Source organism: Monodelphis domestica, chromosome 7, assembly GCF_027887165.1.
Source record: "Monodelphis domestica isolate mMonDom1 chromosome 7, mMonDom1.pri, whole genome shotgun sequence".
NCBI lineage: Eukaryota > Metazoa > Chordata > Mammalia > Didelphimorphia > Didelphidae > Monodelphis > Monodelphis domestica.
The window spans coordinates 263,196,200-263,217,646 of record NC_077233.1 but is presented as its reverse complement, the minus strand read 5'-3'; the positions used below and the strand labels follow the sequence as shown (position 1 = coordinate 263,217,646).

General features: G+C 39.1%; 1 protein-coding gene across 1 annotated transcript in view; it reads right to left on the bottom strand.

Annotated features, from left to right (window-relative positions):
• Positions 1 to 21,447, bottom strand: part of PAX5 (paired box 5) — a 344,811-nt gene that overhangs the window by 55,678 nt on the left and 267,686 nt on the right. The window contains exon 8 of the mRNA XM_007497998.3: positions 19,327 to 19,428. Within this exon, the coding sequence (XP_007498060.1) occupies positions 19,327 to 19,428 (102 nt within the window). The remainder of the gene's footprint in view (positions 1 to 19,326; positions 19,429 to 21,447) is intronic.

Genomic DNA, 21,447 nt, shown 5'->3' with positions numbered 1-21,447 from the left:
TGCAGATTTAGATCTATTAAAGATCAGTTCAATTTAAATCAAGAAACAATTATTAAGTATCTGCCATAATTTGGAACTATGCCCAAAGGGCTATAAAACTGTGCATACCCTCTGATTGGGTAATACCAGTACTGGGTCTGTATCCCACAGAGATAATAAAGAAGGGGAAAGGACCTACTTGTACAAAAATATTTATAGCTGCTCTTTTTGTAGTGGTAAAGAATTGGAAATTAAAGGGATGTCCATTAATTGGGGAATGGATGAACAAATTGTGGTATATGATGGTGATGCAACACTATCGTGCTATAAGAAATGATAAGCAAGATGATTTCAGAAAGAGCTAGAAAGACCTGCAGGAACTGATGTAGACCAAAATAAGCAGAACTAGGAGAACATTGTACATAGTAACAGCAATATTGGATGATGATCAACTGTGAAAACTTGGCTACTCTAAGCCATGCAGTGATCTGGGATAATCCCGAAAGACATGATGGAGAATGCTATCCACCTCCAGAGAAAGAACTATTGGAGTTGTCAGCATATTTATGTTTTTATTTGAGGGTTTTGGTTACATATGGGTTTGCTCTTACAACAAAGACCAATATAGAAGTGTGTTTTGGATGACAATGAAAAAAAAATTAAGTGTGTGCCATGTGTAAGGCAATATAGTCTTCACTGTTGGTCATCCTTCTCCCTTGCCTCCCATAAGACCCTGGACTCTTGCCATCAAACCCTGGGCTCTCAGTTATGAGCTTTTACCATATCTTGCCCCAAACTAGCCACCACATCCTTGCTAGCCATTTCCTGACCAGTGATTGTATATGTCCCATCCATCCTCTTTCTAGCTCCCCTTTCTATGTTGTCTCCCCCCATTAAAATATAAGTTCATCAAGGGCAAGGACTATCTTGCTTGATTGCATTTGTATCCCCAGAGCTTAGCACAGTGCCTGGCACATACTAATTGCTCTCTAACTGTTTATTTATTCATTCTTAGGCAGCCTGGTATAATAGATAGAAGGCCAACCTTAGAGTAGGGAATATTTAGCCTCAAGTCCCACATTTGGCAGATGTTAGCTTTGTCACCATGATCAGGCTATTTTTTTCTCTTGGTGCCACTGGCAATTGTCCACGAATATAAGTTTCAAATCCACATTAGTGGAAGGAGTTTCCAAACTGAGAGCTCTCCACAAGGCTGAAATCACAGACCTTGATCTTGTGAAAAAGTATGACAGGAACTCTGCTAGGTTCTGGGAATACAAAGATAAAAATAAAACAGTTTCTCTCCTCAAGGGTTTATATTTTACTGAAGGAGCATAACATATACACAGATAAATAAAGCCGAGGTAATTTTAAGAGGAGCGGAATGGGGAGTCAAAGGAGGCTTCATGAAGAAGGTAGCACGTAGGCTAAGCACTGAAGGAAGACAGGATTCAGAAAAGTGGAGATGAAAGAGTGTATTACAGGCATCAGTAATAGACCACGTGAATATACAGAGGAGGGAAGCAGAAGGTTAATGAAATCTTGGGTTTGAGCCTGAAACATTTGCATAAGACTTTGGTGAAAAGAATGAAGCACAAAATTGACTCAAGAGGTTGAGAAGAAAGAGGCATCTTTCTTCCTGCTTTGAGTGAAGACATACATGTGGTTACAGACTCCTGGGAAAAAGAAAACAAAAACCTTTTTAGAGCTGACCTGTTGAGGAATTGGCTTTCTTCTACATATCTGCATTGCAAAATCTCTTCTCTTTCTCCAAGGAATCTAGAGCCATAAGTGTCCTCTCTCAAAGCAGGAAGGTTGACAAATGACTCTCACCTGTCAAGCTCTGAAATTTCTTCCAGCTTCTTCCCTAGTATAGATATGCAGTGGGGAATCATCATTCTTTGTCCCAATAAGGAGAATCTTTTGCAAGTGTTCCAAGCTTGAACTCAGGATTACATCGAGTTCAGAGATCAGCTAGAAGTCCAGTTTGGCTCAAATCAAAGTTTGTGATGAGTAATACTATGAAATAAGCCTAGAAAAAGGTCAGATTGTAAAGGACCTTAAATTCTAGGCTAAGGGTTTTATTTTCATCTAGAAGCAAGAGAGTTATTGATATTTTCTAAACAGGAAAGTGATACAATAGACCCCATGCTTTAGGAAAATCATTCTAATAGTAGTAAGGAAGATGGATTAAAGGAGAGGGAAAGACTTATGTTTCCCTAAATATAAAGAAAAAGCCTTGGTAGAACATGATTATCCTGTAATGTGAGTATTAGCTCCAACCTTGGAACCAGAAATGAGCCCCTGGAATTTGGAAATAACTGCAAAATACATGAATCAGTCAACCTTAATCTTTGATATAGGCTATATTTCTGCAGCAAAGTGAAGAGCTAAGGCACTGATCTAAATAATTCAAGCAAAAGTCAATTTTCTGCCTTAAACTTGGGAATAATAACAACTCACATTTATATAATAAGTTAAAATTCACCAACCACTTCCCTCCCAACAACCCTGAGGGCTAGCAATAAAAGGATTATAATCCTTCCTAAATGATTCTCTGTCCCATTCCCCATAAAGATTGTTTCAAACCTTCCTTAGGCCTTCCATACCATCATTACCCCACTTTCCCTGGGTGTGCCCCACTGCCACACCATGGAAAACTAGCTATTCCCCTTCCCCCACCCCCAGACTGGAATATATGTCCTCTCCACCTTTGTCTCATGGAATCTTTTACTTCCTTGAAAATTTAGCTACTGCTTTTTATGGGAAGATTTTCCTCATCTCCAAAACTGCTAGTGTCCCTTCTACCTAAGCTACCTTATATTTATTTCAGATCTTTCCTGTTAAAAACAGATATGTTCCTGTTGTATCTATAATACTCATAGATATACAAAAGAATGTAAACTACTTGAGGGAAGGAAATGTTTTATTTTTGCCTTTTTATCCCCAATGCCTTGACTAATACCTGGAATAGAATAGTCAACACTTAATATATGTTTGTTAATTGATTAATATCATATCCAATTAACCAATGAGAAAACTCAGGTTTAAGGAATTTGAAATAATTTGCAAGAGGCCCCAGTATTGGTGAGTGGCAAGTAGAACCCAGATTTCCAGATTCTAAATCCAGGGCCTTCTTGTGTTAAACAAAAGTCTCTCCACTTTAATGGGCTTCAATTTTCTCAACTGTGAAAGACATGTTAGCCTACTTCCCAGGATGGCTGTAAAGTAATAACTATGAAGAATGCCTATAAATCTCCTTATAAATAAAATGTTCTCGATAAATAATAATAGTATTAATGTCATCAAAGTAATTAAAAGGAGAAAGAAAGGGCATAAACATACTCCCTGGTGTGAATACAAGTGAATATCCAACAGAAAAAATGGAGTATTCGAAGTCTTTTTGTGCTATAATTTGATTAGATCTTTAAGGCATTATTTGAAATTATTGTGAAGTACCAAGAAGGCTAAAAATATAGTGAAATATCGTCTGATTTGCAGGTATCCAAACCCCAGCTCTAAGTTCCTCTATCCTTGATTACCTATATTTTTCTTTACAAAATGACTATTTCTAGGGCCTCATTAGTACAAAATTTCTATGTCCTGAATAACAACATATTAGGATGTATTCCTTTTTTTCTAAAATATCAAAATCTAAGCCTAATCTTCAGACTCCAAATGCTCGGCTGGTTTACTTTGTCACTGCATCAAGGGACCAAACACTGACACTCTCCATGCATCTTTCCACTGTGACTGAGTTTGCTTTTGAATATGACTCTTCTGAGCTATATTCCATTATGTGTGGCCATATAACATCACCAGGAGAAAACTCTTTAAACCTCAGTATGCTCATTGTTTAATTGGAGATGATATTGATTCATTAATTAACAAGCGTTTATCAAGTGCTGTTCTATTCCAGGCACTATTCAAAGCATTGGGGATATAATAAATAAAACATATAATAAATGAAACAAAAATAAAACTTTCCTGTCCTCAAGTACCTTACATTCTATTGGGGGATACAGCAGGTATATATATATATATATATGTATATATATATATATATATATATATATATATATATACCTGTATGTAGAACAGATACAAGAGTTACATATATAAATTTGTAACTGAGTAGAACGAAAACAAATGCAATCCCATTACAAAGATGAGGTTTGGAGGTAGCAAACAGTGGTGCCTGTGCCAGCATCAGAGTGGCCGAGTTCAAGTTCCCCAAGGAGGAGAAGGCGAGGTATGGCCACAGTTCAGATCATATCACTTAACACATAGTAGGTACTTAATAAATGCTTCTTGATTTGAACCAAACTGTTCTTTAATAGATCTGAATCTGAATAAAGAGCTTATATGAGACTTCAATATATATTACAACTTTTCATTAGAACTGCTGAAACCTCTGGGTATTTAATTTTCCAAATGAATCCCCTCCTGATCTCATTGTAATCAGTTCTGGACTTAGTTCTTTCTCCATCTGCAACCTCTTCTCACAATGTATATTGATGATTGCATGAGCAGCACATCTTTTTCATTCAGTTTGTTTTCCTCATCTGGATGATTAGATTAATCTGTTATCCATTATTGAGAACTCAACTTGAAAATACTCTACAGTTTCCCAGAGGTCTATTCAACATCTATTCAACAAATGTTAATAAGAACATTTAGAAAAACTCATCATTTATAAGTAACTCTTCTTTCAGTAAGTGTTTGTACAGAACATCTTCATGCCATTAATGAATATCTTTGGTCAGGAATTCTTAATCTAGGAACTCCCAAGGGTGGGAATGGGCAGTGTGGATAAATTTCAGACAGTCCATGCTTTTGGGTGAGTACAAAAAAAAACCCTCCTTATTTTCACTAACCTTTAAATCTTTTGCATTTTATTTTATGTGTTTAAAAACATTATTCTGTGGGATCCACATGCTTCACCAGACTGCCAGAAGCGTTCATGGCCCAAGGAAAGTGAAGAACTCTTGTCTTACACAAACATATCTCTCTTGCATTCCTAATGATGATACTAAACATCTTTCAAAAATTGTTGTATAATTTTGAAGTAGGTACAAGAAATATCTTGTTTGAGGAAAGTTTTTTTTCAGGGTCTTTTGTTCTACTGAGTCAGATTTCAAAAAAATCAATAAATAATAGCCACATCTAGATCTTATACCTGTCTGTTTTGTGGCCATAAATATGTGGCCTGCTATAAAAGAAATCTTCAAACCTGCTTGTTTTCTTCTCTAGTTTTTTTTTAATCAAGGACATCCTGGATGCATAAGCAATTCTCATAAAGATTTTATGAGATGGAAAAGCAGACAGACCAGTCAGGAGGTGCTGACAGACTTTTGGGTGTCTTTTTGTTGTTGTTGTAAAGATCTGATCTTTTCCATTCTTTGCAAAGTTTTCCTTTTTTACCAACTATCTTAAAAATCTGTTCATGAGAGTCTTTGAAAACTTGTGAAGTCCTGCATGGATCTCCTTTGTTATAATGACTGGGTTCAATCAGTCTTCCCAACTTTCTCAAGCACCATTGCCAGTACACAACATGTACTGAGGCAGTAGAACAAAGTAAAACTGGGATGATACTTCTGTAACTACCATCCCTAATGATAATAGTCACCTGCAGATCTCTTCCACTTTATATATATGGTCGATGCCTACCTTCCTCTTTGTTTTATCTACAAATGTTATCAGGATCATCTAGCTTAGCTGGATTTCCTGTCAATGTTTCCTTAGGCTAACCTCCCTCTTTTGTGGGGGGATATTGCTTGCTCCTTGTCTTCTGACAAATGACCTTGTATTCCAAATGTATTTTTATCTTAGCCATAGTTCTCTGTTTGGTAAGGAAATTGAAGGACTTGCTGGTAGAAGTCTTTGGGCTCTTTTGTGATAAATGTATCCTATTTGGTCATTGTTTTTAAAGAAAGTGTCCTAAAAAGAGTTGATTTTTTTACTTTTGTCTATTTCCCTTTCGGGAGTTGAAACCTTGTTTTTAAAAGGTTGAATTGGCTCTGCTCCATAATCACATGCAGTATTTTCATACTTTTATCCTTCCTTCACAGAGCACTCCTTTGGGCTTCTCCCCCAATTTGCACACTTTCATAAATTAGATCCCCAAAGAGCAGCAGCTACCTTTGGTGGTTATTCCCACTACTGGAACTCACAAGTCCCCCCCAATGTACTTGTTACTAACAATCGATGAGAAGAAACAATTAGCTCTGAGCAAAATTGTTTACTTAGATGGTGTAGTAAAAACAGTAGCTATAACGCCCCCCCCCTCATTCCCCACAATAAACCATAAGCATGCTTCCTCACAAATGCAGCATCCAAGAGAAGAATGAGATGAAACCTGGAGCCCAATGGGGCCAAGTCACATTTGGAGGATACATGTATGGCAAAGTAACTCAGAACTCCATAGACTTCAATGCCTGGAAGTCCTTTCTCTCTTCCAAGTCCACATGAAGCTCCTCTTTTTGTGGTTGTTCAATCGTTTTCAGTCCTGCCTGACTCTGCATGACCCCTTCTTGGAGTGTTCTTGGCAAAGATTCTAGAGTGGTTTACTATTTCCTTCCACAGCTCATTTTATAGATGAAGAAACTGAGGCAAATGGGATCAACTGACTTTCCCATGGTCATATAGCTAGTGAATGTCTGAGACTGTGTTTGAACTCCATTCTTCCTGACTCTAAGCCTGGTGCTCTATCCTCTGTTCCATCTAACTCTTCAGTGCAACATTTCTGCTGAATGAGTTGCTCAGTGAGTTCCCAGGTCCTATTCCTCTTCACACTTAGACACTCAATTGCCTGAGTTTGATCTCTTTTGAATCTAAAACTGGTCCTATTTTCTGATGGCAAGGATTCTGTTCCTTTAAGCTGTTCTCTCCCTCAAGTGACTGCCCTTCTCTTTCCATTTCTTTCTGGAATGTGTCTCTGTTCCCTAAATTATTCCTTGAACTCTCTTGAATCTATGAACTCTTGAATTGCTGGATGGGGTACCTCCTTCTAGATGCCTTAGTAGATGCAGGATGGGGATCCCCTTTCCTTGCATCATATCCACAAAACACTTCCAAGCTCATACTCCTAGTATGGAATGCCGTCCCTCATTCAAATATCTGAAGCCTTGCAAAGGCATATCCAATGAAGCTGCTCCCTTAAATTCTGTAAGACAAAGAGGCTCATAGTTCATAAAAGGTTCACCAGATGTGTGCCTTTCTCAGTTGACTACTTAAAATTTATCCTGAATATAACTGAATTGTACATAGTTTTTTCTATAATATCCCCCTCCATTAAATTGTGAGTTCCAATAGAGTAGATTGCCTTTTGCCTTTCTCTTCATATCCCAGAACTTAGCAGAGTATCTGGCTCTCAGTAGGTGCTTAATAAATCAATTTTTAAAAACCCTTACCTTCCCCATTAGAATCAATATTATGTACTGGTTCCAAGGCAGAAAAGTGGCAAGCTGTCTGAAGTCAAACTTGAACCCAAGACCTCTTATCTTCAGACCTGGCTCTCGATCCACTGATCCACCTCCTCAATAAATAATGACAGCTTATGCTCATTGTGAGCACTACAAGGAAAGAACCAAGTATCCAGTGAAATAATGTTTACTGTTACCTTTGGGTGCATGATGCTAACTCCTTTATTTACAAGTCACCAGCCAGCCTTCCATTTAGCCATAATTTGTTTATGTTGTCTGGTTGATAGCAGAAATATCAATATGGATGGGGTTCGGTTCCCCCAGCAATGTATCAAATTGTTGGTCCTTGAACAAGGAACTTAAACGAAGGGTGCCAAGAGTCAAGTTAAAATTTGGAGATGATCTAAGAAGTGGATAATTTTTGGCAACTTCTCCCCACTTTCCTACCATTCCTCTGCCATTGCTACAGAAGCTTAATTGGACTGTGAAAACTGGAGTGCCATTTTATTTTTTACTTTCTTATGGTGCCTAAAAAATCCTTACCTGGAGGCCAAATTTCTGGTGATATAGTGCTGTGTTTAACAGCATAACATAAGCCAAATCATTCATGAGAATCTCCCTAGCCTCTCATATAATGGATAAGTGAATAAATGAATAGTGGCCTTCTCCCCTCCAAAAATAGATACAAGAAGGTCCTAAACTGGACTGGGCCTGAAATTAACTGGCTCCCTGCAAGGCCCTCAGTAGCCTCTCTACCCTATGAAAACAAAGAAGCCCTGAAAAATTCCAATTCCCAGAATCACTAGAGCAAAGCAAGGCCCGGAGTAATGGCTAGGATTCTCAGGGAGAGTGGCTATTAGCTAATGTGCCTATTCCTCAGGTATTCAGCCCTCCATTTCCAGAATGAATTAGCACCAGTCTTCACATCCAAGTTCCCCATCCCAGGCACAGTAGAAAGAGAATTGATTCTGGACTTAGGAAGGTCTGAGTTCAAATATGGCCTCAACCATGAGAACCCTGGGCAGTTCACTTAAATGCTCTTTGCCTTAATTTCTCCATTCTATGAATGATGAATCAACCAGCAGTCAATTTTCTAAGCATTCCCCTTGCCTCCAACATCACTGGTCCCCAAGTTCAGGCTTCCCATCCCTCTCCTCAATACTTGGTTCTGCTCAATCTATTTAAGAACCTCCAAACAAAAAACCCCACTGAATACTCGTTAGAGTACCTAGATGGCACATTGGGTAGAGTCCTGGGCTTGGAATCAGGAAGACTCATTTTCATGAGATCAAATCCCAGTTCTGACACATTAGCTATGTGACCTTAGGCGAGTCACTTAACCTGGTATCTTCATCTGTAAAAGGAGCTGGAGAAGGAAATGGCAAACCACTCTGGTGTCTTTGCCAAGAAAATCTCAAATGGGGTCATGAAGAGACTGACATGACTGAAAAACGACTAAACAACAACAAACTGGTTTGGGCAGCTCCTTCCAATAGGTACTCTGGTGGGACCTGCCCTATTTCCATCATCTGAGTGCTCCTCCTATTAAAGCTGGTTTGCTTTACTTTATCTACCCTGAGTCTGGTCCTGCTCTGTATTCTCTCTTGTATGGCCACGTCCCCTTCTTGCACTGCCTTAGACTCCCTAATCTCACTCAAGTGACATTAAGACACTCTACATTTAGAGTTACTTGGTACATACTAATAGTCACTTTGTTTCATGCTGTTTTTGGGACGCTGATCTCAAAGGACTCCTCTCTTGCTACTTATATGGGAATTGGGGTTTTTGTGAATTACTTTATCGGTAATTCATCTTTATTTCTTTCATCCCCATAGGTCACTGGTTTATTTCATTTCCCACAAGCTGAGCACCTTCAACTTACCCTAAGAGTTACTACTTCTCAGTTCAGGTCAAAAAGCAAACATTTGGTTACTAAATGTTTTTACATGTCAGGCACTGTACTTAGAACAAAAAAAAGTCAAAAAATAGCACCTGACTTCAAAGAGCTCCCATTCTAACATGGGGAGACGACATGAATCAATGAGTGTAAGCAAGATATCTACAGAGTGGACAGGATGTAATCTCCAAAGGGAAGGCATGAGCCACAGAGGAATTGGGGGAGACCTCTGTTAGAAGGTCGGATCTGAGCTGAGTCTTGAGGGAAGCCAGGGAAGCTAGAAGGCAGAGGGGAGAAAGGAAAAGTATTCTGGAAAGGAGCACAGCCAGTGCCAAGACGTGGAGATAAGAGAGTCCTATCGATTGGCAGCAATTACAAGAGTGGCTGTTCAGTGGAGGATGTCCATAGACCAATCTCTTTCTTCTGAGAAAAGGGGTGTCATGTAACCATTATTATAAGGGGGGAAAGATTCACAATACACATGCTTCTGTCGCAGAACATGCCTCGTGTCATCCAAATGTCATCTTGCCTTGTTCCAGTTCCATGTAAAACACTTTCGAGGCCCCTTCATATCTTGCTTAGCTGCATTTCTAATGAGTTAAAAATTAACCCCATGTGGCAGAACAAAGATTATATCCACAATGGTATTACCAAAGGAATTCCTTTAGGAAAAACCACCTAAAATTGCCTGTCCATAAAGTTGAGGATCATAGATAGGAGGCACAATCTGGAGAAGCCCTTGGGGACAATCTAGTCGAACCATCACAGAGAGGTTGAATGCCTTGACCAAGGTTACCCAGGAACTTAAGCAACAGTCAGAATTCAAACCCAACTTCACCAATGCTATATTTATTGTTCTTTTACCTTCGTAAGTAAGGGAAGTATCTTGTTCTGTCTTGTTTTTCAATCAGGGAAGCCCTACTAAGAAGTTTAGGAAAGCTTGATGTATAGCGGGGAGCTTATCCCACCCAAAAGTTCTTTCAATACCACTCAGAAATTGAACTGACATTTGTCATGATGAGAAAAATCCTGCCATTGCGACAAATAATTTAAGGCAAGAATAACTAGCCCATCGTGTTCTCTGCTTGGATTATTAGCTTCCTTTTATTAGCTCCTCTGATTCCATGGATGCAGTTGGATTGCACCACCAGTGGCATACTCTGGAATTTTTAAATGATGGTCACATGCAGTTAGTACCCTGGATGGGGGTAAAGGGCACATTCTCTTCAGCTCTGTGGGATTATTCAAAAGATTCACTATGATGGCAAATAGGTGCCCCTCCAAGGTCGGCTGTAGTTTGGTGGTTAAGATAAAGATTTTTCCCTCCAGGGATCCCTGAAAGCAGGAACATGAATATCTGAAGAGCAGGTTCTTTCTCCTTTCCCTCCCTAGAGACTGTACTCACTCACTTTGAACTCCAGGGAAAAGACAGCCCATAGGGAGATTTAGAAAAAGGACCCAGAACCTCCATAACATCCACAAAAGCCAAGATTAGGAAGAAGAACAGGTGAAGGAGAACAGTGTCAGCCCATTTTCTTGTCTGTGGGGTACTTCTGGTAACTTTTCCAGAATCAAAAAGAACTCCTTACTGATCTTGCCAGCTAGTTCAATCAAGAGGGTCTTGGGGGTGTGGGAGAGGGAGCAAAAGTGAGGAGGAAGACAGCAGGAACTTGGAACCCAGGAATCCTAGTCTTAACCCACTAGTTGCCATGACTTCATACTTGAGAAAGAAGGGAATGATCGCTTATTAAATACCTACTATGTTTCAGACACTGTGATGAGCACTTTAGAAAGACCTTATTCGGTTCTTATGACAATACTGGGAGGCATGTGCCCATTATTCCCATTTTACAGTTGAAGAAACAGAGGCAAAAAGAGAAGTTCAAAGATGACGCTTCAGGTCTGTGTAGCTTCCTTTACTTCCCCCACCTCCTGAATATGGGGGCAATTCAAATTCATCTATTTTCATTCATTCAGCAAATCTTTATCAGGTACCTAGTGATCTAAGAATGTAGGTGAGCCCTGGGAAGGCCAATCTGGCAAGGTTTTAATGGACAAGACAGGTGCATATTCTCATCTAGTTACGAAGCAAAAAATGTCAGTCTGTAGATCACTTGCCTTGTTCTTAATGAGGGCTGATGTACATAATTCACCCATGTGAGGATTGGACAGAGCTCCATCTGAGGGAGATGCTGCACATCTCCACAGCATACATTTATCAATCTCTGCACCTGTCCATCATCTCTACCTCTCCAGACATTTCTGAAGCATCTGGCACAGAGACATTCCAAAGGGAGGTGACAGCCAAGTCCCCATTACCCACACGAAAGGATTGTATCCCCCAAAGCAACAGCTAATCCTCAAACTATTTCTATTTGGCACTGACTGATAGATATTTCTGTACTCACTTTTGTGCTGTCACAGCTCTTTTCCCATTGATTCAGGGACACCACCTCCCCCCCACCCCGCCGCCCCAAATATAACAATTCCTACATTAAAAGCCTGTAAATCAGATGCTTGTTTGGGTCTTTGACACTAGAATTGTGTTGGGATTCCTCTTCTGATATGTAATCATAGCACTTCAAACACATGGTATCTTATGAGAGGAAAAGAGAGGCATCTAAAAGCCTTGATTTGAGCCTCAGTTCAGCTTTGGTGCTCAGAATGGTCTGACTCTTGGGGGCCCCATGGACCAACTGGTCATGGGATTTTCTTCGAAAATACCATAGGGGTTTGCTAATTCCTTCTTTAATGGATTAAGACAAACAGAGGTTAAGAAACTTACCCAGGGGGGCAGCTGGGTAGCTTAGTGGATTGAGAGCCCAGCCTAGAGATGGGAGGTTCTAGGTTCAAATCTGACCTCAGACATTTCCCAGCTGTGTGACCCTGGGCAAGTCACTTGACCCCCGTTGCCTAGCACTCTTCTGTCTTGGAGCCAATACACAGTATTGGTAAGGGTTTTTAAAAAAAGAAACTTACCCAGGGTCACACAGCCATAGCAAGTGTCTGAATCTGGATGAAAACTCATGTCTTCCTGACTCCAGGATTACTGCTTTCTATCCACTGAATCACCTAACTGCCTCTCATGGAAACAGAAGTTAAGTGACTTGTCCATGGTCACAGAACTAGTAATTGTCTTGGGTCAAATCTGAACCTAGGACTTTCTGATTCCAGACCTAGACCTCAATTTACTGAGTTAGCTCAGATACTTACTAGCCATTCGGTCTCATTCAATATTTTGTTCTTCAGTTTTCTCGTCTGCAATTATATTATACTCCTCCAATATAGTCTTTTTCTGATGCCTCATTAATAGTAATAATAGCTTGCATTTATATAGTACTGTAAGGTTTACAAAGTGCTGTTTCCTCACAAAAATACTGTGTTTTTATTATCCCTTTTTATAGTTGAAGAAACTGAGGCGCAGAGAGACAAAATGACTAACCTAGGATCACGCAGCCAGTGTCCAACACAAGATTTGAAGTCAGTCTTCCTGACTCCAAGTTCTGCACCGTGTCACCTCACTGCATCCATTGAAGCATGGAAGCCACCCTGAATTCTCAAGGTCCATGTCACAAGCTCTTTCAGATCCTACCAAACTGGGAGGATTTTAAGAATGAGCTCGGCAACAAACGGTGAGTATCTTTTTTGTTTATAGGACCAGAATCACCAGAAGGTTAAACATGATTTTGGTGGAAGAGGAGGTCAAAGTGGCTCATACAGCTATCTATAAAGATTTAGAAAATGATCTTCTTCCACAGAAGGAATATCTCCATGGATGGAAATAACTTTGGAAGTGGCCAAGTCACAGCTAGTTGTTTGTTTTTTATTCTTACCGTCCAACTTAGAATAAATACTGTCTTGGTTCTAAGGCAGAAGAGAAATAAGAGCTAGGCAATGGGGAGTAAATGACTTGCCCAGGATCACAGAGCTAGGAAGTTGAATCCAGGACTTTTTGGGTGACAACAAATGGTCACCTCACTTTTGCCTGAAAACCACCAGAAAAAGGGGACCTACTTTTTTCCTGAGGCAGACTTTTCTACTTCTGGGTGACTCTTCTTTTTTTTTTTTACTACATCTGGGTAACTTCTAAGGAATTTTTCTGAGCCACCTAATTGCCCCAGTCACAATTATTCTATTTCTCTCACAGGGTTTTATCTGAGGATTAAAAGAGATAATGATTATAAAGAGTGCATTTGTAACTGTCAAGTGCCAAAGGAACACAAGCCACACATCTCACAATCAAGAGGGATCTCAGAGGCCATCTAATTCAATCTCTGTCTCAATAAGAAATCCCTAGACACATGGTCAAGGCAAGTAGGTGGTCCAATGAATAGAGGACCAGGTCTGGAGTCAGGAAGGCTCATATTCCCTAGTTGAAAGGTACCCTCGGACACTTACTAGCTGTGCGGTTCTAGATGTCACTTAATGCTATTCACCTCAGTTTCCTCATCTGTAAAATGAACTGGAGAAGGAAATGACAAACCACTTCAGGATCTTTGCCAAGAAAACCCTGAATGGGATCATAAAGACTTGGACAACAACAACGAGTGGTCACCTCACTTTTATCTGAAGACCTCTAGAGAGGGGGGGACCTTACCTACTTTTCTCTTGAGGAATACTTTTCCACTTCCTAGTCATTCTAACTTTTACGGAATTTTTCCTTACATAAATCTCTACAGGTGCCACCTTTTGCTCTAGTATTCAAAAGCCAAGTGGAAAAAGCCAAATTCCTCTCCTACGTGCCCATGCTTGAAATACTTGATGTTTGCTATTATGGCTTCCCTTGGTCTTCTCTTTTCTGGGTTATGTATTGCCAGTTCCTTCAATCTGTCTTCATGGGATGTGATCCCGTGAGGCTCTTCATCAACCCTGTGGGCCTTTTCCAAAGGCTCTCCAGTTTACATGTCCTTATTAAAATATGGTACCCAGAGATGAACAAAATACACTAGGACCAGGGCAGACTAAGATGGGACTTAGTACCACCCATGTTCTCAATATCATGAACCTTTTAATGCAGTCTAAGATTACATGACCTTTTTTGGGCTGTCACATCTCAAGACACCTTTGACACATATTAACCTTGTAGTTAATTAAAACCCCCAGATATTTTTCAGAAAAGCTGCTACTTAGTATTAGCCATGCTACCCACTCCCACTCCGTTCCATTTTATAGTTTTGAAGTTGATTTTTTGAACCCAGGTGTATAATTTTACATTTATTCTTACTAAGATTCAGTACAGAGGGTAGAGAGCCAGACCTGAACCTGGACAGGACACTTAACCCTCTTTGCCTAGTCCTTACCACTCTTCTCCCTTGAGACCAACACACAGTATTGATTCTAAGACAAAAAGTAAGGATTAAAAGATTCAGTCCTGAGCTCAGTGGTGGCTCAATGGATATAGAGCCAGTCCTGGAGATGGGAGGTCCTGGGTTCAAAATGACATAAAACACTTCCTAGCTGTGTGACTCTGGACAAGTCACTACACTCCCATTGCCTAGCCCTTACTACTTCTTTTGTTATAGAACTGGTACTTAGTATTAATTCTAAGACAGACATTAAGTATTTTTTAAAACAACAACAAAAACAGAAAACTGGAAAAGTGACAAAGTACTATTAGTCCCATTCATTCTATTAGGTAGTTTTTCATTTTTTTTAAAGAAGAAACTTTATGTATGTATGAATATATGTGTTTCTAAGATAGAAGATAAGGGTTAAAAAAAGATTCAGTCCAATGGTCCAGAAATTCAAGATCTTTTTGAATCCTGATACTGTTATTCAACTTTGTGTCTGTTGCAAATTGGATGTGTATGTCATTCTTGGCTTTATCCATTGGACAGAGACAGAAATACAACCCGAGACAAGGAGAAAGGGAGAGACAGGCAGAGATGGCATATTCAGTCAATATTCAAATTGCAAGTATATTGTAGGCAATTTAAACAGAAGTATTATAAGCTTTTTTGAGAATAAGGTTTGGATTGTAGCTATTCTTTGATCTGAAGGTCTTGTTAGCTAGATGACTCTGGGCAAGTCACTTCATTGCCATTGCCTAAACTCTTCCACAGTATTGATTCTAAGACAGAAGGTAAGGGGTTTAAAAAAAAACAACTTTATCCTCAGTGCCTTTTTTTATTTAATTTTTTAATTCAATGCCTTGAGTATTGTGGTTCAGTAGTTTCAATTGTGATAGACTCTTTGTGACCCCATTTGGGGTTTTCTTGGCAAAGATACCAGAGTGATTTGCCATTTCCTTCTCTGGCTCATTTTACAGATGAGAAAACTGAGGCAAACAGGGTGAAGTGATTTGCTCAGGGTCACACAGGTAATGTCTGAGGCTGGATTTGAACACAAGTCTTCCTGATTCCAGTTTTGGTGCTCTCTTTACTGTTCCACCTAGCTACCTCTAGCTGCTTAATAAATTGTCTGCTGAATGAATGTTGAAATACTAAAAATTGGGAAACTCTCATGCTGGTCATATACAAGGTTAGACAGTCTAAATATCTGACCTAATGAGATTTTTTTATTCCTCTTTACTGTCCTTCTTCAGGTACTTAACAGTATACCTAGAATATACCTAGAATATAATAGACACATAATATATTTGTTGATAAATGGATGTATGAATGAATGACCTTGAGGTTTATTAGAGAGATGGTATGGAACAGAGAAAAGTCTGCTGACTCTGGAGGGGAAGGACCTGGGTTTAAATATCCCCTCTGACATGAAAAAAAAATCACTTAATCTCCTTAGGTCTCAGTTTCCTCACCTGTAAACTGAGAATGCTGAACTAAATCCCATTTGGCTCTAGTTCTTGATTCAGGGGAAAGACCAATTGAGATTATGGGCATGGACAGCCCATCCAGAAGCTCCATGTCTGATCCTAGGCAGGGTGTCTTGCTGAAATCAATGTGCATTTATTTAAGCAGCCTGCTGTGTGCCAGGCACTATTCTGGGTCCTTGGAGGAAGAGCGTTAGGGACACAAACATACCAACGAAATCATCCTTGCTCTCAAGGAACAAAAGGAGATGTCATGTGAGTCATTAACCACCTTCTACAAACACACACACACACACACACACGCACACACACACGCACACACGCACATACATCCCTTCTAGCAGCAAGACTCTTGAAATAAAAGTGGAAATCAAAGCATGAAAAATAGGTGGCACCGTTAGGGGGCATTAAGATGCAGCTGCCCACGCCTGCGGTGTCCTGGGTTATCCCTTGCCAAACTGTTTGCTCACCAACCTGCAGACCTGTGCTTAAGCTCCTCCAGGGGATCCTTGCCATGGGGGTGCAGAGACACCAAGAACTCCATTCAGAGCAGCTCTGGTTCTGACACAGCTGTGGCACAGCAGGCTTATCATTAAAACTATGCACTTGTTCTCATCTTTAATTCCTCTAGCTCCACTTAATGTTAAAGGAAGCTTCATCTATTCTGAGAACTATGTGGGCTCTGTCAAACTTGGAGCCATTTTTATAATCCTGCCTGTAATTAAGGCTGCAAGAAACTCCAATGGTTCAGAGTGCAGATTCCGTTTGGATAATCCTATAAAAAAGTTCAGGGGCTTCTCTGAACTAGATCAACCTTTTGTGTCTATAAAGCTGAGCTGAGAACATCTTGTGAGCACTGGCTGGGCTTGCAAAGTTTCCACGTGCCCCTGCTTCTGCTCCTGGCAGGAAGGCAATGTGAAGCCCCTCGTATGTGTGTCAGAGCCCAGAGCTGCTGCTGGGAATCTCCTCCCTGCCCGCTCCCCGTGTAAACTTGGCTCACTGTAATGGTGCTTTAGGCAGGGAGAAAAGAAAAGAAAAGAAAAGAAAAGAAAAGAAAAGAAAAGAAAAGAAAAGAAAAGAAAAGAAAAGAAAAGAAAAGAAAAGAAAAGAAAAGAAAAGAAAAGAAAAGGCAAGATTTGCCAGAAACAGTGTCGAGGAATGTCAGCAATTACATTTCCCTGAATTTCACAAAATTCACTTTAAAATGGAACACAAGAATAGATGAGAAAGCTCTTTGCCAAGTATATAGAATTATGCAAATGTTAAGATCTTATTAGTATTGAATATTCTGGAAACTCATCCTGGCAAGGATGCTATAGGCATTGAAATGTGATATACAGTTACACTTTGGGAGATCCATCTTCCATCTTAGAATTGAGACTAAGTATTGATTCCAAGGAAGAAGAGTGGTAAAGGTGAGGCAACTGGAGTTAAGTGACTTGCCCAAGGTCACACAGCTAGGAAATGTGTGAGGTCAGATTTGAACCCAGGGTCTGCCATCTCTAGACTTTGGCGCTCTATCCACAGAGCCACCAGGCTGACCCATAATATTTATTAAGTGTCTACTATATGCCAAGCACTGTCCCAAATGTTGGGGATACAAAAGCAGAAATAAAACAGTCTCTGCCCTCAAGGAATTTATGTTCTATCTGGGGAGAAAATATGTGTATATATTTCCTATGGGGTCCTACATATTCCCTAAAACCAATCCCCTATTAGCTGGGGAGGCAGAAATGTGTAGAATGGATGATTTCTCTTGTTGAATAGTTTTAAAGATGGCTACATAGAGAGAGATATGTGGATCATCATTTCTTCCTATATTTTCTTTCCTCAAATTCAAGGGAGAATTAATAGAGTAAATGTTACAATGGGCAGCTAGATCTGGAATAAGGAAGACCTGAATTCAAATCTGTCCTTAGGCATTAATTGACTGTGTGACCCTAGGCAAGTCACTTAACCTTGTTTGCTTCAGTTTCCTCATCTTTAAAATGAGCTAAAGAAGGAGATGACAAACTGCTCCAGTATCTTTGCCAAGAAAATCCGAAATGGGGTCACAAAGAATTGGGCACAACTGAACTGAAAGTAGAGCAATGACAATTATAGGGTCATAGATTAGGGCTGGAAAGAACCTTAGAGGTCATCTAATCCAAACTTTTCATTTTATAGTTGTAAAAACTGATGCCTAGGAAAGTCAAGTGATTGCCCAACATCTCTGCTTTCAAAGATGCACGGAGTATGCACAAGCGTAATAAAGTTGTTACTATTCCCCCCTCTCCACCAACCCCAACCAAAAGAATCAACGTTTCCCTCTTCTCAAAAACCTTGAAATGGGGAAGACAGGAAGCTAACAGAGCTGTATTTATTACCAAGAACAATGCCAGTTGCAATAGGTATAAAGAGTTCATTAAGAAGAAACTCTCTTGATTCTATTGCCTTCCCTCTGTTAATTAATTTTCCATTTATCCTGGATATAGCTTGCTTTATGTATATTGTTTGCATGTTGTCTTCCCCAATCAATTGTAAATTCCTTGAGGGCAGGAACTTTTTTTTTGCCTCTTTTTCAGTGCGTGGCTTAATAAATATTTGTTCATTGATCATGTTAAAATAAAATAATGTTAAAATAACAAGAATTAGTTGTTGTTCAGTTGTGCATGTTTTTTTGTGTCCCTGTGGACTGCAGCGTACCAATACCATCCACAGGGTTTTCTTGGTAAAGATACTGGAATGGGTCGCCATTTCTTTTTCCAGTGGATTAAGGCAAGGAAGTCATGCAGCTCCCAAGTGTCTAAACTCGAGTCTTCTTGACTCCAGGTCCAATGCTTTATCCATTGAGCCAGCTAGCTGCCTCCTAACAAGACTTAGGAACCGCCCCCCCCCCCCCCCCTCTCTCTCTCTTGAACAAATCTTTACCAAGTTCTAATCAGTTCTAAAGCATTTAGTCAACCAAAGAAAAAGGACATTTTGAGCCATTCTACTCATCCCTGTTGGCTGCCCTGAAGAATTAGCAAAATGGCCCCTTATTGACTGAATAATCTCGTACTTGTAAATGCAAAGTGGAGGAAGTCACACTGTATTGGACAGACAAGCTAGTATTTGTTTGTGTTTTGTTTTTTTATCCTACAGATACTCATGAGTTTACTTTGGACGATGCGGCAGATTTTTTTTCCACGTGTGTCTCTCTGCTGGCCTCCACATATAACAACCAGAAAGCACTTTGCTTGCCTCAGAAAAGCTGCATTTTGAAAACTCACCAGGCACCATCCCTGTCAGAGTTGGAGCAGAGTAGCTGCCCTGTCCAGCAGGGGGGACGTGTGGAGGGTATCCTGGGAGGGTTGTGCTTGCCAAATCACGACCTGAAGAATCAAACCAACAAATCACCATGTGAGCATTTGCAACAACTCGGCATGTTTTTACATTTCCCCAAACACCCAGAACACAGGCCATGCATTTGTCATATCTGTACTGTGAATACCAACGTGGGCTCGCCACCCCCACCCCCACCCTGCCTGGCAGGAAGAAAAGAGCCTTTTCTGTATAAGCGTTGGCCATGGAGCCAGAAAGTCATTACGAGGAAAGAAACAGAATGGGAAAAAGAAGGAGAAAACATGCATCTCTGCACATCATCCGGGGGACACGTCTGTGCAAGAGCTGTAGTGCTACCACTCCGTCAGAGGGGCGGGGCTGCCCAATTGAATTGCAGGCACGTAAAAATGAAATTAACCCAACGAGTGAAACTGATCAGCTCCGAGGGGAAGCACCTACTGAGAGCTGGCGGCTGCCTTTACATTAGACAGATGGAGACCGCCAAGGAGCCGATACCTATGAAATGTGTTCTCCAAATAAGCGCTATGTGCATAGATGTGTCTGCACACGGCACACCTAGGCGCTCTTCTATGAGCTTATGTAGGCTGCGTCATGTGTGTACACATGGGTCACGAAGTTATAAACACACAGAATTCAGATGTCACATTTATATTCATGTTGGTCTGGCTATGTAGACCAGCTAGACACATACGCATACATCCATACATTGTCAATTACAAATCTATTAATTTATAGTAATATTTATATTTATACTGCTTATACTCTTCACCTATGTTACTATATTCCATCACCCATCTAAATGATAAAACATGTGTTCTATATTATATGACATATATAATATGTATATATGTACATATATGTAATTCAGAGACAACACATATATTCATGATGCTTTGGGGATATAGGGCCAGCTAGACACAGATGATCAATTACACATGTATTAATTGTCAATAATATTAATATTATAATGCTATTTATACTTCTTAACCTATAATAATATATTCATAATATATCTAAAGTATGAGGTATAATGCATTCTATGTTATGTAAATATAACACACAATGTGTATACATATATAATTCAGATATAGCATATATATTCATGATGCTTTTGGGATATAGAGTCAACTAGAAACATACACATATATAAATTACATATATTAAATGCCAATAATATTATTTATACTAATTTTATAATTATTTGTGTTTATATAAATATATAATTTATAAGTACATGAATATATATTATATGTAATACAATCATGTAATTTATAATATTTATATTTCTTAACCTATAACATATTTCATAATATATCTAAATTATAAAACATAATGTGTTCTATATTCTATAAATCCATATATATAATATGTGTATATATATGCACATAGATGTAATTCAGATATAGCATATATATTCATGTTGCTCTGGATATGTAGGTCAGCTGGACACATGCACACACATATGAACATATATACTGTCAATAACATATATAAACTTATGGTGATATTAATATTTATCATTATTTGCCTATGTTAATGTATTCTATAATATCTATAAGTTAAAAAACATCATGTATTCTATATAACTATAACATATGTATATAATGTGTACATATGTGCATACATGTGTAATTTAGATATAACAAATATTTGTGATGCTTCCACTATGTAAGGCCAGCTAGACACAGGCACACATGTGTATTTTATCAATTACATACATAAAATTTCAATAATGTTAGTACTTATAATATTATTTATAACATTCAACCTATAAAATGTATTTTATAATATATATAGATTATAAAACACAATGTGTTCTATATGATACAAATATAACATATGCAATGGGCATACATATATATACATACACATAATTCAGATATAACATATATAGCCATGTTGATCTGGATATGTAGGCCAGATAGACACATGCATATACATATACACACATATTCCTTGTCAATACATATACTAATTTATAATAATATTAATATTTATACTTAATAGTCTATATTAATGTATTATCTAATGAATCTATATTACAAAAC